This window comes from Rhincodon typus, chromosome 14 (genome assembly GCF_021869965.1).
Source record: "Rhincodon typus isolate 14 chromosome 14, sRhiTyp1.1, whole genome shotgun sequence".
NCBI classification, from domain to species: domain Eukaryota; kingdom Metazoa; phylum Chordata; class Chondrichthyes; order Orectolobiformes; family Rhincodontidae; genus Rhincodon; species Rhincodon typus.
Window position 1 is genome coordinate 48,544,532 of NC_063345.1, and position 17,406 is coordinate 48,561,937.

Sequence of the window (17,406 nt, forward strand, 5' to 3'; positions counted from 1 at the left end):
CTTTAGGAAGGTCTTGGGGAAGTTTATACCTCCCACCCTACCTTTGCTTCCTATCTCTTTGCACCATCCTTCTCCCTAATCCTTTCCCCACCTTTGGACACCTGAGTCCAGGGATCCAACGATCCCAATGATAGCACTAGCAAGGGAGAGCTGCTGGCCCATAAAAGGCTAATATCACTTAGTAGGTGGGATTTCCATTCTGGCATATAAAGTTCCAGGGAAAGCTGATGCTGGCTAGTGGAGTGCTAGTGATAGGCACTTATTTGGTTGGAGAGGTCCCTTAGAAGTGATGCAGGTTTCCATTGGTTCTCCATTTGGTGGGCTGGACCATGGTTCAGTTACAATAAATTCTGCCCCACGTTTCTGGTGTCTATTGCATATGTTTAAAGAGGATTTAGTTTTTTTTTAAATTGAAGACTGTTTAACTGAATCTTCATTTTAACCTTGTAACTGCAGAGTATGCAGAAGTGACTGTCTGAAATACAAACAAAATATACTGCAAACATTAGCAGGTCAGGAGCTCTGTGGTAACTCTTCAGGTATCAAACTTCACAAATACTGCCTGACTTGCTGAAGGCTTCCAGCACTTTCTTTTTAATTGAGATTTCAGCATCCACAGAATTTTACTTCTGTTTTACTAATTGATTAGCTTGATGGCAGCTAATGCAAGCACTAGTATTAAGCTTGGTGCATGCTCAACACAGTATTAGTTCCACAGTGTACATTAGCAGGAACCTGCTCAATCTTCATATGGCTAGGCATTCAATTTATTTACAAAAGCTCTTACGTCCAATAAATATTTGAATTGCAAATTAAGAGTGGTGGCAGTTTTGCAAAGGCAGCTGAAAAAAGACAAGCTTCAGTACATAGGAACACTTGACACTTTCTGACCTAGCTTACCAACCTTGCAAATCAGAAGTGAAGCTCCCAGTGTCTCTGGGAGCTACCTAGTCACAGTAATGGTACCATTGCCTTGCAAAACCTTTTGGAGTGTTTTCTACAAAATACAGGTGTTACTAAATGCATCAGACTATTAATATTAAGCAAAAGCTTCAAGTTATTTCCTACTAGCGGACGTATGTTGACAAAATGAAAATCTTTTGTGTCATAAAAATGAAAGACAAACTATGAACAGATGCTGAGCAACTAACTCAGTTATGCAGATTTTAATTATTTAGTAATTATTATTTTTAATTATTTATATCAAAGGTTTCTGAATGATCTGTGTAATTCACAAATTTACTTGTGTGATGGAAATGACATGTACCATCAAAAAAGATTAAAAATGAGATATTGAATATAAACTATGGGAATGTTCTACAGAATTCAAAATTTTTACAAATTCCACGATTTTCACATTATCTTGTGCTGAAAAAAATCTCAAAGCATGCTACATTTACTGGGGAATTACACTGATTCAGCATCACAGATGTATTACCATGCATACAGTATACATTATGATGCATAGTTTATACAGTAAATGCAAGACCCTTACGAGCAGTGATACACAGAGGGATCTTGGAGTGCAAGTCCATAGCTCCCTGAAAGTGGCAACATGTGTATAAGGTGGTAAAGAGATGTACAGCATGCTTGCCTTCATCGGTCAGGGAATTAAATATGAAAGTTGGCATGTAATGTTGCAGCTGTATAAAACTTCAGTTAGGCTAAATTTATACCGTCTGTGGTTCCAGTCGCCACACTATAGGAAGGATGCTGAGGTGAAAAAGAGGTTTACCAGGATGTTGCCTGGAGTGTATTAGCTACAAAGAGAAGTTGGGCAAACTGGGTTGTTTTCACTAGAGCATGGAAGGCTGAGGGGGTGACATGATAGAAGTATATAAAATTATGAGAAGCATCGATAGGCGGATAGTCGGAGGATCCCAGGGTGGAAATACCAAATACTAGGTTTAACTTGAAAGAAGGAAGCTTTGAAGATGATGTGCAAGGCAAGATTTTCTTTCACACAGAGGGTGCTAAGTGCCTGGAACGTGCTGCCAGGGGAGGTGGTAGAAGCAGATATGATAGCAGAGGCATTTAGACAGATACATGAATAGGCAGGGAACAGAAGGATATGGATCATGTAAACAGATGGGATTAGTTTCGAATGGCATCATGGTCAGTGCAGACATGGTGGGCCGAAGGGCCAGTTCCTGCGCTGTACTGTTCTATGATATTGTGCATCCAATGTCAAACATCCATTATTTTATTAAAAACTACTTTTTTGTACTTTCCACATGGAGAATAAGTGTTAAAGACTATCCATATTAGGGTTACAATTGTATGTACCATACAAAACAATAAAGCAAAAAAATTAATGGCTAAGTATTAATCTGGATATGCAGTGGTTGCACATCAATGTTTGTTTTCCCACAAACCTATATTTTGCAGACAGTATTTAAAGTAAACTATGTGACTCAGTCATCTGATATTCATTCTCATCACCCAACAATCAAAAATAAATTTACTTCTGTGATGGAAATGACATGTACCTTAAACAAAAATAAAAATAACATATTGAACATAAACTATGGGAATGTTCTACAGAATTCAAAATTGTTACAAATTCTATCATTTGCACATTATCTTGTGCTGAGAAAAATCTCAAATTCTATGACCCTGGAGCAAGCTTACAGATGAGCTTTATAGCTTTGTTACATGCACTTCGGATGAAAGTTGGACAGGAAGGTCTGGCTATCATCTGCTCCATTGCCACTCGAAGCTCATAAAACAATGTCCTGTTAATAAAAAGTAGAAAGCCAGTTAGCTCCTTCAGATCACAACACATCACATATTTGCTGTGTAAGACGATGTATTCATAGTGTGGTAATAAATCAAAGGGCTGCCCATTTTATATTGAGCGATTGTCTTTTCTACTCAAGTCTGTTCATCTAATGTAGAATGTCATTTTGAGCTATGCTGATTAAATTAATGCAGGAAAATTAAGATATTTAATGAATCATCATAAAGCATCCTCTAGGTACATTATTGACTTGTACAAGGATTTATGATCTCACTCACAGTCACACTACCAATGATCAAATGTTGTAAGATTTACACTTATGATAATAACTTGCATTATAAAGCTATTTATCATAAAGTAGGACCTGAGTTCATGTGTTATACATGCTGATCAGCAAAAATCGAACTTTATATAATACGTTTAGCCACTGTCAAAGATGTTCAATGTTCCAAAGTTGTAAGCATTTGGTTGTACCTCAAACTTTAATTAACTTCACATTAATTAGACAAATAAACCATGTTGGAATGATTCATAGACCAAAAGTAAGTAGCTGACAGAGCTACCGAGGGGGTTCCATGTGGTGTGTAGCAATTAGATTAACAGGTAAAGATATCACACGAGGTTGTTGAAAACAACGTAACTATTCAAGCTTGATTCCTTTCTCCCTCAGAACGACGAACCCAGGCTTTGTTGCTACGAAGGATAAAACTGTGGGAGAAACATCAATGGGTTGTGTACCCTTCCTGCTGGTGAGAGATAAGCATCCTAAATTAATGGCAGATATTAGGTGTTGTGTTAGAAACTATACAGGGAAGAAAAATCAATGCTGCAACCTCATGAAGGTCACAGGGAGGATAAGTGGAAGATGTAATTTTGTGAAGCTAAGAGCGGTGTGCCACAATTTCTTGAGTAACTTGTGACAATTCACAATTCACAGGACATCTCTTGCGCGCCACAAGCAACTGATCAATTTGCTCATTAATAATGGAATACATCCTTCACAAGCAGGTATTTTATCACCAACATCTCCTCCCAAACTATTAGTTTTGTATCTGACAAAGACTGAACAGGTAATTCTTACTGATTGACTCAAGTCCAAAATTCCTCATATGATGTATTCTTGCTTTCAACAGACACAAGAAAGAAATATGTAAAGATAACAATATTTGAGGGACAGTGACCCCTTTGACTATCTGATACAAGACAATGAAACAACAGTACTGCCAGATGGTCAGGATCAAGTTGGCTGTCTGTTTCTGAGGCTCAATATGATCTGTTGTTTGAAAAAACTAACTGGAAGGATGTGCAATAATCTACAGGCAGAATTTTAAACAAACACCATTAGCTTAGCTGAATTGCACTAATAGAAGTTCATTATTTTGCTAGAATGTAGTAAGAAATTTAATGAAAGCGAATTTAGGACAATATGGTTTATAAAACAACAGCATAGAAGCTGAGGGTTAAAGCAAAGGGACAGTGTTCCATCTGTTCACTTGAAAATTTAATATTAAATTCTTTCACTGCCAATTTAACATGAAAACATAAGTCATGGAGATTTTAATGTAGAATTAACCTTATCTGTTTCACCACACAAGTCAGCAGTCCACCAAGAAAATCATGAGTTCATGCAACATGAAAAAGAGAATTGTAAAAATACAGACACTTTCATCTTATGTTCGATACATTTACTTCCATTAATGGATTTATTTTATTACCAGCGCCCTTACTCCCTTCTATATTCATACTCAGAATTTCCAATGACAGCAAACACATTAATGGTGCTTACATTTAGAATGCAATCAAAGGATTCATTGCTCCATGACAGCTTCAATCAATAAAGCAGTGGATACAAGAAAAGCAGCTTGATGAAGGCACATTTATGCTTATAAATTTTGAAACAGCCTGTGCACACGTGTAAACATATTGACTGAGTTCCCAAAATGAGTATTAGAATAAGTCATAATGTAAAATTAAGAACAAGTCATTGAATGCATCTCAGAGGTATCTAAGTGTAAAAACCTGTGTGACATCAATCATTTTCCTCCAATAGAAAACAGTCCCTTTTAATTAAATAAAACATACAATTTCCACTTCTCAGCCTTTCCTAGAATAGATTTCATTCACTACATTTTCCTGCCCATTCTTTTTCGGGTTTTAAGATAACAACTAAATTAAGTCAAGATTGGCAGGGTGCAAAGAAAAGGAAGAGCATTATGAATACAGCCTTTGAACATGAAGGTAGAGATGCCAAATTGTTGGAATGCTTCCAAGACATTGTTTATGGATTATCTTTCCCTAGAATTTAGTCCCTGTATAGCAATGATATTATTTTCCAGCAACATATGATAATTGACAAGATAGTGTTCTTTTTTCAGCATTAGTAAAAGTTGTATTTATTGCAAATTGCTTTTGAAGAGTAGTAATTCTGTTTTAAGTTGTGTCAGGCTGGGAAAGCTGCCAGCATCTACCTACAAGCAGGAGCATCTTCCTGCCCTACTAAAAGCATTTATTTCAGTTTTGGAATCAAAAACATTTTATGGTCTAAAAAGTATTACAATGAAATTCAAAAGCCTGGCAAGGAAAATACAGGGTCATTCCAGTTTTCATAGTTTCAACCAAAGAGCTCATGACAAAATTTTTTATTTAGCCAGAAGCATATTGACAATTCTAGTTATCATTTTATGCACTTCCTATTTTGGCCTTTGATGCTAACAACAATGTTATCTGGCTGCAGTTGCCAAGTCGTGAGGGAAGGCTGTTCAGAAGTTCTGCTGGCAGATGACCTCATGGGGCTTCAGGCATTCTTTGCATATCATCAGCTATCAACTGCACTGATGGGCAATGGTCAGGTGCTGTGCAGCTTAAACCAAAGACTTGTCTTAATTCCTGTTCTGTGACATGATTAATGAGATGGAATTCCCATTCTGGGCTTCTTACCAATCAATAGGCAGATGGGCAATGGTGAACGCAGACACGCAAAGCAACAAGACAGTAGGAGCTGCTGAAGCCTAGCTCAGACAATTGGGTTAGAAAGAATTTTTTTTGACATTTAATGAAAATTTGATTGCACCCTAGGCTATTGTATAATTCTGATTGGCTGACAAGGTGCATCAGTACACATTACACACAACATTGACTTTGGTTCCAGTCGTAGGGATTCAATTCTATTAGTTTTGACAGTTGTGTTTCTATATCCATGCAGTTTTGTACACCATATTTTCACTTTCCTCCAGTTAACAGGAGAAACCATTCATTTTAAATAATTTCTAATTGAGGTTTAATATTTTGTACTGAATCAACATAATGTTTCCAAGTACTAAGTTAACAAACAAAGGATTTACACCTTCTCAATTCAAAATGGGATTTATTCATAGCAGGGATACTGAAACATAATGAAACTATCAATTAAACAAAAAGAGCAGAAAATATAAATTTAGTAAATTTAATTTTAAAATAAAATTTGGACTCAACAGTAACCCAAGGAGACGTTGTTTTAAAGTGTCAAAGATAAGAAAACTGTAATTTCACAAAGCTGCTCAGTGCATTCTTCTGCCCACATACTTAAAATGCAAACTTATTAATAGCAAATTAAAACATCAAATAAAAAAATTTCTGGCAAGCTATAGGTTTTAAAATTATGCAGCTCTTCCTGGGGGCTTTTTCCTGCTTGGTTGGTACTCTGTATGTTTGAAGTTGAAAAAATTTTTTTTATTATGAACTTCTACCCCACTGAAGTGGTTTTGGACCAATTTATGACCAGCAGCCTGCTTTGAAAACTCTGCTCATGTTTTTACAGCTGTGACAACTTGCACCACAGCAGGCAAAACAATCCACAACATTCTAAAACAGACCATATTCTAAATAAAAGAACCCAAATCATACTGAAAAACAAACGTCAATTTTTCCTGTCTTCCAACATTGACGGATTCTTTGAAAACTTCCAGAATCTCTTTTCAGATCTATATTTTCACCAAAAAATGAATTAGTTCCTCCCGTGTACCATGTTTCATTGAAACTTGTGAGTTACCTTTTAAGATATATTGCTAACAAACAGACAAACAGGGCAAAAACATTGCATTCTCCTGTCCTCAGTGGCAGAGGTAAGACATCTCTGTAGTGACTAACATTAACAGAAGTAAACCAGGATCCTTCAACTGGAAACAATTTAATTAAAAAACAATTTCTTTAAATGGGTGCATGACACCCAACATTTCAAAATTATAAAATGTTTTGACATCGTAAATAAAGGAAAAATATTTCCACTGGTCAGTATGTCAGTAACCAGAGTTATGCACTTAAGGTCATAGTCAAAAGAGCAAAGGCCAAGATTGCGAATATTTTTAATGCAGGAAATTGAAAAATCATGGAAGAGCCTGCAAAAAACAATGACGGATGCAGAATCCATAAAATATTTTTAAAAATCACACATACTACCAGGGGTATGTTAGAAAGTGGATAGTTCATTCAGAGAGTCAACACAGGTGCATTGGACCAATGGTCATGTTCTATGCTATAGAAATTTGGCCACATAAATTGGTCTGCACCATGTTCATCATCTCACTTAAACTGATAGGAACTGCAAGAGCGCACAGGTGCAGAGAATAGTATAGAAATCTAGAGGTTGCTCTCAGTCACTCTACACTATTTCAGAGGGTATACCGTTGAGGATCAATTGAATCTAACTGGTAAGAAATCAGTGAATTGACAAAACCTCTCACTTCTGCAATTAGCATTGCTGTTAAAACCCTTGAAAAAGTTATATCTTGTTGATCGAGGTTTTTAAAAATTTTATTTAGAGGATGTGATTATCACTAGCTGGGACAGCACTGTTTGTCCATCACAGCTGCCCTTGGTGAGCTGTTTTCTTGAATCACTGCAGTCCAATTCCATTAAGGAAATGAGTTCCAGGATTTTGAATCAGCAACACTGAAGGGATGGCAATATATTTTCAAGCCAGGGTGGGGAGTAGCTTGGAGGGGAGTTTTCAGGTGGTGGATCCCCCACGTATCTGCTGCCTGTCTCTTTCTGGATCATAGCGGTCATGGGCTAAAAATGTGCTGTCTAAGGAGCCTTTGTGAATTTCTGCAGTGGTTCTTCTAGATCGTAAGCAGTACTACTATTGAAGGTTAGTGATAGAGGGACTGAATTTTTTTGTGAATGTGATGCCAATCAAGTGCATTCCTTTGTCCAACATGGTGTCAAGATTCTGGAGTGCTGTCGGAACTGCTCCTATTCAAGCCGAGCGGGACTATTCTATCACACCCTGATTTGTGCCATATAGATAGCTGGTAGGCTTCGAGTGGTCAGGAGTTGAGTTACATGGTGCAGAATTCCTAGTCTCTGACCTGGTCTTGTAGCCACAATACTTATATGGCTTATCCAGCTCATTTTCTAATTAATGGTAATGACCAAGATGTTGATAATGGGGCATTCAGTGGCGGTAATGCTTTCGAATGTAAAGGGGTGATGGTTAGATTCTCTATTCTTGAAGATGGTCATTACCTGACACTTGCATGGCGCAAATGTTATTTGCCACTTGTCTATCCAAACTTGGATATCGTCCAGGTCTTGTTGTATTTGGAAATGGGCTACTTCAGTATCTGAACAGTCAGAAAGTGTTGAATATTGTGCAATCATGAGCAAATATCCCCACTTCTGGCCTTATAATGGAAGGAAGGTCATCGATGGAACGCTAAAGATGTTGGACATTACATATAATGCCAGCAAAGATGGCACGGAGCTGAGATGAGTCTTCTCCAACAAGCACAAACATTTTTCTTTGTGCTAGGTATGACTGTAAGCACTGAAAAGTCTCTCATTTCTTCACTGGAGGGAGGGGGGAATTATTTAAACTACCATCCATGAGCGGATGTGGCATGACTACAAAGCTTAGATCAGAGTTGTTGGTTTTGTGGAATTACTAATAGGGTCATACAGCTTGGTTCAACCAGTCTATGCCAAACATAATCCCAAACGAAGCTAGTTCTACCTACCTGCACCTAGCCCACATCCCTCCAACCTTTCCTATTCATCTACTTATCTAAATTCTTTTAAATGTTGTAACTGCGCCCAAATACACCACTTCCTCAGAACTTTCGTTCCAAACATGAACCACCATCAATGTAAAAAAAATTTGCCCCCCATGCCTTTTTTTAAAATCTCTCACCTTAAAAACAAGCCCCCTAGTCTTGAAATCCCCTATCCTAGGGAAAGGACAACTACCATTAACCCTATCTATACCCCTCATTATTTTGTAAATCTCTAAGGTTACCTCTCAACCTCCTATGCTCCAGTGAACAAAGTTCCACCCCATCCAGCCTTTCGTTATAACCCAGACCTTCCACACCCTGCAACATTCTGGTACATCTCTTCTGAACCCCCTCTAGCTTAATAATATCCTTCCTAAAACAGGGTGACCAGAACAGGGCACAGTACTCCACAAGAGGCCTCACCAATGTCCTATACAATCTAATAAACTCCTATAGCCAAAGGACTTAGCAGTGAAGGCAAGCACGCTAAATGCCTTTTTAACCACCCTATCTATATGTGCCGCGAATTTCAAAGAATTATGTGTCAGAACCTCTCGGTCCCTCTATTCTACAACACTACCCAAGCCCTTACCATTAATTGTATAAGTTCTGTCCCTGCTTATTGTATCAAAATGCAATACCTCGCATTTATCCAGATTGAACTTAGCTCCATCACTTGTTGATTCTGCTGTTTGGCACATAAGTAGCTTCACCAGGCTGATACCTCATTTTTAGGAATGTCTGGTGCTGGTCCTGGCAGTCCTACACACTCCATTGAAGCAGGGTTGGTCCCCTGGCTTGAAAGTAACTGTATAGTGGGTGATGTCAGGCAGATTGTGTTAAGAGTACTGTTCTGCTGATGGCCCATAGTGCTTCATTGGATGCGCAGTCTGGATTTGCTGGATCTATGTGAAGTTGTCACATTTCGCACAATGATAGTGCGACACAACACAACGAACAGTATTCTCAATATGCAGACAGGAGTGGAGTTAGATGCTGCAGAATTCCTAGTCTCTGATCTGCTGTTATAGCCACAGTATTTAGATGGCTCATCCAGCTCCTTTTTTTAAATTAATGGTAACCTGCCGCTGTTGATAGTGGAGCATTCAGTGAAGATAAGGATTATGTGGTGGTTACTCTGATCAATCCTGTGATGGACAGATGCATCTGTGAATGGGCAGATTGTAAGAATGAGGCCAATTAGCTCTTTCCTCACTATGTGCCGCAGACCCAATCTAGCAGCTATATCATTTAGGACCCGACCAGCTCAGTTGGGCATGGTTCTGCTGAGCAACTCTCATCAGTGTATAATGAAGTCCCCAGCCAGAATATGTTCTGTGCCTTTGCCAGCCTCATTGTTTCCTCCAAGTGGTGTTCAACGTGGAGGAGAGACTGAAGGAATTGTGGTAATCTGTAGGTTTCCTTGCCTAAGTTTAACCTGATGCCAAAAGACTTTATGGGATCTGGAGTCAAGTTGAGACCTCCAAGGGCAACTTTCGAGTTGTATACCACTGTATCACCACCTCTGATGGATCTTTCCTTTTGGTATGACAAGACATTCCTACAGATGCTGATGGGATATTGCATGCAAGATATGATTCTGAGCTTTGTCAAGTTGTTGCTTGAACAAATCTCTCAAATGTGGCACTAGTCCCAGATGTTATTTAGAAGGACTTTGTAAGGTTGACAGGGCTGCATTCGGTCTTTCCTGTGCCTTAGATGAGGCCAGCTGATCCTTCTAGCTTTGATTTTTTTTTCGGAGACTTTCTAGCAGTTGGTAGAATAGAGGCACACCAGGCAAGAAGGCAGTTTCCCTTCCCTGAAGGACATCAGTAACCCAGATAAGATTTTATGACAATCATCAACTGTTTAATAGTCATCACTAGACTTTAATTCCAGCTTTTAAGAAAGTGGCGTGATTTAACCCTAGGTCCCCCGAACATTACCTGGATCTCCAGAGCACTGGGCCATAACTTCCCTGTGTAACTGTGTTGTTATATGTATGCCAAATTTACTGCCGAGCAGCTTGAAAGCAAATTCAAGTACAAAATATCAAATTGCTCCATTATGATCAAAAACATTTCCACATACTTTTTTTGGCTTATTATGTCTTAAGCTCTGTTTTAATACTTCATAAACATTTGTTTTGTCATTTGAAAATTCAAAAGAGAAGAATAATCACTTTTCAAATTTCTTATTTAGTCTGTGAGAACACTGAAATGTGATTGGCTGTTCATCCTCATTGATGACATAACTACCTTTGACTTCTGGTGATCTCTTTGACTTGGCGTCAGTTTTAAACTGCTTTCAGGAAAATGGAAATCCATGGAGATCACTAAATCTTTTGACCAGCTTTCTTCAAGGCAGTGGTGAGCGTCCTAATTTTGTCAGTGATCATAAAATCAAGCTTAACATGATTTAACACTATTTATGTTCTTAATGACCAGAGACAATTTGATTAATTTGGTTCTTAAATTTTGCTTGGAGAATTGATTAAATCCACCTCAAGTTTCTTTTTATATTAGATTTAACCCGTTTTTCTAACCAATCTGTTCAGAGATGTTAGTACACGTCTCTGAGGTAGGTAAGACTTAATCCCAGGCCTCCCTGTCCAGGGGTAGGGACACAATCACTACATCACAAGAGGGCCCCCTAAAAGCAGGGTTAGATGCCACTTAGTAGATTGCAGTGCCTCAACCACTTGTTCTTAACCCTTGCATCTTTATCAAGGAGAGTTCTCTCCTTTCATACAACATAATATCACATTTCTGTTCTATTGTAATGACTTGTTTTAATAGGTCATCAATACAATTCAGTAAGAAATTCAACGTGAGGACTCGGTTTAACTTTATTAAGCACAAGAGAATAATTTAAGGTGTTTTCTTTCCTTTGCCACACTTCGAACAGAAACTTAAAACGTTACATCAACGTAAATGGAAACATCAAAACTATCTGGAATATTAAATACTACTTTTTTAGGCCTGCTCAATTTATCTAGCAAGTTTTTCTCTGCACCCAGGGATAGTTGTATATTTAAAAGCAAAAATTGCTCAACTACTTGAAGCAGAGGAAGATGCAAGCTATTGGGAAGCATGAAGCAGAGGATTTTATTTAAATTGCTCCATGAAAAGAACTGAAACAAATATTTGGCTTTCTCTGCCAAAAGTCTTTGCGGTTCTATGGTCAACTTTTCTCTTATTAAGATGGTGACAGTGTTTAATTCCAAAGGCTCGAAAACAACACAGCCATCCTAGTGCCACAAAAAGTAGAACACTGCTAAATATTTAAAAGGGACAAACTAGGTTCTGTGATTGGTGGATGCCAGTAGATACCATTGTCCATTACCACTGTTCTCCTTTATCTCCACATTCACCTACTTAATTTTCATTTCATGACCTTATTCTATGTCCTGAATTTGATTTTGTGCTATTATAAGTGTAGCTAAGAACATAAGACAGGTACCATATATCTCTGTGCGAATGGCAGTACATTATCCATTCTGCTCATGTATAACCTTGTCCGATTTGAGGACTAGTTTTATTCATGCACGCTTGTATACATAGTGTTGCTCTTGCGATTTAAATTTTTAATGCAATGAGAATATGTGGGAATATTTGTGCAGTACATTTGAAGAAGTCTACTGATGAAACAAGTAATAAATGAATACCTGTTTAAAGGAGACGCAAGGACACCCTTAGCACATAATATCCACTTTAATATTTTATAATCAACCTGTTCAGAGATGTTGCTATATGCTTCTAGCACAAGAACCCCTTATATATCCACTTAAAAACCAGAATGTTTAGGAGAGTTCACCCGTGGGGTCAGTCTAGAACCTTAGCTCATGGTTACAGCTATTTAACAATTTTTTTGTCTTTAAAGAGAGTTTTAGCATACACTAACACATAGTTAGGAACTCCAGACTTATAATCTCAGATTTTTTCCCCCCTTAATTCCTGCTAGGAAACAGGCTTAGGTATGAATGACTGATGGAAGGGAAAGGGACTCCAGTTAGCCAAAATGACACTGGAGGTCCAATTCCAGAAATCTGTCCCCAAATCCTGCTCCCATCACAAAGATGGCAGGGCGGGGGAGCGGGGGGGGAGGCGTGGTTTAACAGAGAGAGAGAGGTATTAAAGATTGCGGGTCGATAGGTACGGTGGTCACGATCAGATCCAATTTCACTAGTGGCATATCCAAAACACTACTAATGGGCGTTACTCTTCTTAGAAGGTCTAAATGTACTGGATTCCTTTGGGGAGGTAAGGAACCTTTTTTGACAGGTCCAGTGACACCTTTGGCTGAAGTAGGGTGACGTTTAAAGAGGTCATGTTCCCTTTAGGATTGTTAAAAGTAGGCACCAAAGTTTATGTGTGTAAAATATGGATAAACTGACTACAGCTGTCGAATTATCAAGACATTCAACACCTTTTAAAACTTCCAAGCATTTAAATCCCCTGGCCTTTAAATTGAAAGCAAAACTGTCTGCTGTTTAAAAAGTGCTCACTGTTTTACTTTATTGACATAAGCCTGCAGAGGATTCCAATAGTTGTGCCACATAATTAACCACAACTTGTCAGTTTGCACCTTAACAGCTCTAAATGATGTCACAGCCCTTGATGGAGGGCTATGATTAAAGATGCTTGATTTGTTTTTAAAGGTTTAAGGAGTTGAACAAAGTTAAATGTAATGAACAAGTTTTCAGCCACGGTTTTTCTTAAATAGTCAATTCACAACGGATACTTAGACCTTCATGTTATTTAGCTATTGGGGTAAGTTGGCATGGAGGGTTCAAGAGTACAGGGTGGTGGGTGGAGGTCATGGATTGGCAGCAATTTGGCATAGGGCAATAATGAGCCATGGGCTTAGATACAGGGGCATAAGCAGGCATCAAGGGGACATGAGGTGGCATGGATGGGACATCAAATCTGTGAGAGGAGTCAGGGGGGCAGGGAAGAAGGAAGGATGTATGGGTAATTTTGGTTACATCAGGCTAAAAGTTATCCCAATTGTCAATTTTGGCCAATTTCATGGAGGGTTTCCGTGAGGCCAAGTGAGATCTCTCTCACTACTTTCTGAAACGTGCCTTATTACTTGTGCACCACATCCTACCTTCCCTCTCACTGCAAACAGAAGAACTTGCCACCACAAGGAACCCCAGGATTTATGGCACCGGTGCCATTTTTAAAATCTGGCCATGCAAGAGGCTAAATGCTACCCTCAAAAATGTTCATAGTGAGGGGGGAACCAAACACAATCATGTCTCAGCGCCTACATTCATTGCACATACATGTACACATTTGTCAATGTATTCCTGTTTAACAATGGAGCTACACAGCTTATTTGTCCTTAGCCTCTTTCCATCTTAGAACCCTGCCTAAGGGAATGCTACTCTTTCCTCAATGCAGTGTAGCTCAATATCTTATTTTTCAATGTGAGACCATCACATCGTTTCAAACGTTTGAGGACTATCACTCTTATTCAGCAACAGCAAGAAGAAAAAAAAAGATAAAGCAAATGAACAGAAACAACATTTGCCTTTGGGAACACACAAGGGACTGCTTGCCTTTTGAGCAGCAAACAAATTTACGTTAATAAGTGAACGCACCAGCTTATAGATACTGGAGCTGTGTGTCAATCAAGTCCTATCAGCCATGATGCGCCTCACATGGCAGCACGCTACCCTCCTGAAGGTAATACTCATGTTCAATATCCTCCTTTTCCTTCTGGGAAGACAACTTCTGATGTCCTAGCTCTTCAGCATACTGCACATCCCATCCTTTGCTTGCTCCAGTTGTGCGGAGCACAGCATGCTAGGATTATGCATCTAGACTACATTGCAAAGCCTCTCCAAACCAAAACAAGTAACAGTACATCATTACCAAGAGACCTACTGTCTGGCTGAAGAATGGGCCACATTGTGTCTACATTTGACCTCAGTCAGGGGTTTGCATAATTGAGTGATCAGCAGTGATTGCAGTGTTTAGCCTTTGTCTCCTAGTAACCATGCTTCTAAGGCATTGCACACCCTTATCAGTTCAGCATGCTCCTTCATACAGTGAGATATGGAAGATTTGGACAAGGAAGGCCATGACATCCCTGTACTTGACCTTTGGTACACAGGACTTTATTCTGATGAATGTAGCACAAGCAATGTCGTGCAAATATAAAAGAAAACTGTAGGTGCTATATGATTAATGATATATCTTTTCAACTCATGCCCACATTACCCATGAAAGACAACATTGCATATAAACAGCATGTTGGCAAATACACTGTTCAGGATTACAACAAATCAGTTTTGCACCTTTGTGCAGCCTATGAGATTTTGGTCACTCAGGATGGCCTTTGATGAGCTCACTTCCACCACTGGCAGTCACTGTAGCTGCTGCTGTACGGTTTCTGAGAGTGGCAAGCAAGACTTCTGTTAAAACCAGGCCCCAGAATGAAGATTAGAATATTTGTCAGACTTTCACGAGTCAGTTTTGCAGAGGTGGGAATTTTGCTGACTCTAACTGGGCAAATATCCAGATCCTAGTGTCAAATCAGTTCTACGTTGTGGCCCCTTCAAGTTTGACCCTAGAAATGAAACAACCTTGTACCAACCCGTCGTGTTGTCTCCTTAAAACTCATACTTTCTTAGTTTAAAGTCTATTATCTATTAAATTTGTAGTAGTATCATTTGGATTCAGCATGATCAAGCAACATTGTTAATCACTTGAATCACATCAGAGAATCTCCAAGACAACATTGGAGTTGACTAGGCCTCATAAGACTATCATTCTCTCCTGTTCATGGTCAAAATGATGATTCCAACAAAGTTCAGAAGCTGCACAAGTTTAAAGATATTTTGATATTAAGAGATCATGGATTTTTGTTGGCAGAAGTACTTTGTACTTTGCAAAGCCATTTCAATATTTGGCTTGTGTATTTCTTTCAAGAAAGGTACTATGATTCATGTGAAAATAGTTTTCCACTTTGACTGGATCCATTCTTAAGTTTTGAATTTTCTTGTTCCTGGAGGTGATTCATAATATCGTGCAGTAGAACCATTCTTCCACCCAAATAAGCAAATTGGGACGCTTAATTATTTCCGGTTACTGCATGATACAATCAATATGAAAACATCCTCATCTTTTGACAGAGCCATCTATTATTTAATTAGTTATCATGAAACAAGCTCCCACAGGGAGCATGCACAAAATTTATGATTTCTTTGTTTTCCAAAAGCAATTTACAGTTTAGAGGTGGTGGTGACTTAGTGGTAACGTCACAGGACTAGTATTCCAGGTGATCAGGCTTGAGCTGTATGGGACTAGTACTGCTGTAAACGAACAAGAGTGGTGTTCAGGCCTTGTTCTCCAGCTGAGGTCTTCTCTCCAAATACAGAAAATAAATACAGGAGCTGATGCTGAGTATTTGCATCACTGACTGTAACAACTGATTATTTACCCACTAAGCAATTGTGTTTTTCATTGAATGATTGATTCATTTCATGTAAACTACTTTCTGCCTTGTGTTATAGCATCATACAGTTAATTGTGCTTACAGATTAACCATGATTTTACTAAATGATGGAGCAGGACCGAGCAGCAGAGTGACCTACTCCTGCTATTAATGCATACGTTGGTGCCTGTACTGGCTCACACCCCAGAATCATGCTCTTATTCCACAGCCTGAATATGACTGTAACTTCTAGGGAAGAAGAATGTTTAGGCCAGGTTGCTCAGCAGCTGTCGTTGGGAAAATGTTGTTAGAGTCTTTTATAAAAGGATGTAATAGCAAAGCATTTAGAAGTACATAATCTAATCAATTACGGTAAACATGGCTCAACAAAGGGGAAATCATGTCTGGCAAATTTGTTGGAATTCTTTTGAGAATGTAACAAGCAGAATAAATAAAGAGGAACCAACACATAACATATTTGGATTTCTAAAAGTCATTCAATAAGATAATGCACACAAGGCTACTCAATAACATAAATGCTCATGGTGTTGGAGGTAGTCTATTAGCAATGTAAGACAGAATTGGAATAATGAGTGCACTTTCAGGATGGCCATCTGTAACTAGTGGAGTGCCAAACGGATCAGTGCTGGGGTCACAATTATTTACCATATACATATATTAAAAATGACTTGGATGAGGAAAGTGAATGCATTGTCAATTTTTTGGTTGATATAAAATTAGGTGGATGGCAAGTGGTGAGGATGAGACAAAATCTGCAGAAGGACAGGTTAAGTGAATGGGCAAAAACTTAGAAGATGGAATATAAAAACTGAAAGATGGACTATAATGTTAGAAAATGTGCATTATACACTTTGGCAGGAAAAAACAAGAGGAGCTGAATGTTATTTAAATGGAGATAGACTGCAGGGGCGCTGCAGCACAGAGAGATTAATGGGTCATTGTGCAAATCACAAAAAATTGGCATCCACATTCAGCAGGTAACAGGGAATAGAATGGCATTTAGGCCTTTGTTTTAAAAGGTAGACAGCTTAAAAAACAGGTAGTCTTGCTAAGATGTACAATGCACTTGTTAGACTAGATCTAGAATATTGTGAACGGATTTGGTCCCTTTATCAAGGAAAGGTATACTGGCAACAGAAGCAGTCCAGAGGTTGACCTTGGGCATGGAGG

At 38.6% G+C, this 17,406-nt stretch overlaps 1 protein-coding gene and 1 pseudogene across 4 annotated transcripts in view; both read right to left on the minus strand.

Annotated features, from left to right (window-relative positions):
• Window positions 1-1,160: 1,160 nt before the first annotated feature.
• The window catches only part of LOC109915162 (transmembrane protein 33-like), a 137,943-nt gene continuing 121,697 nt past the window's right edge, over window positions 1,161-17,406 (minus strand). For all 4 annotated transcript variants that reach the window (XM_048605384.1, XM_048605387.1, XM_048605385.1 and 1 more), the window contains one exon: window positions 1,161-2,735. In XM_048605384.1, the coding sequence (XP_048461341.1) occupies window positions 2,609-2,735 (127 nt within the window). In that variant the 3' untranslated portion in view covers window positions 1,161-2,608. The remainder of the gene's footprint in view (window positions 2,736-17,406) is intronic.
• Window positions 11,422-11,525, minus strand: LOC125484920 (annotated as a pseudogene).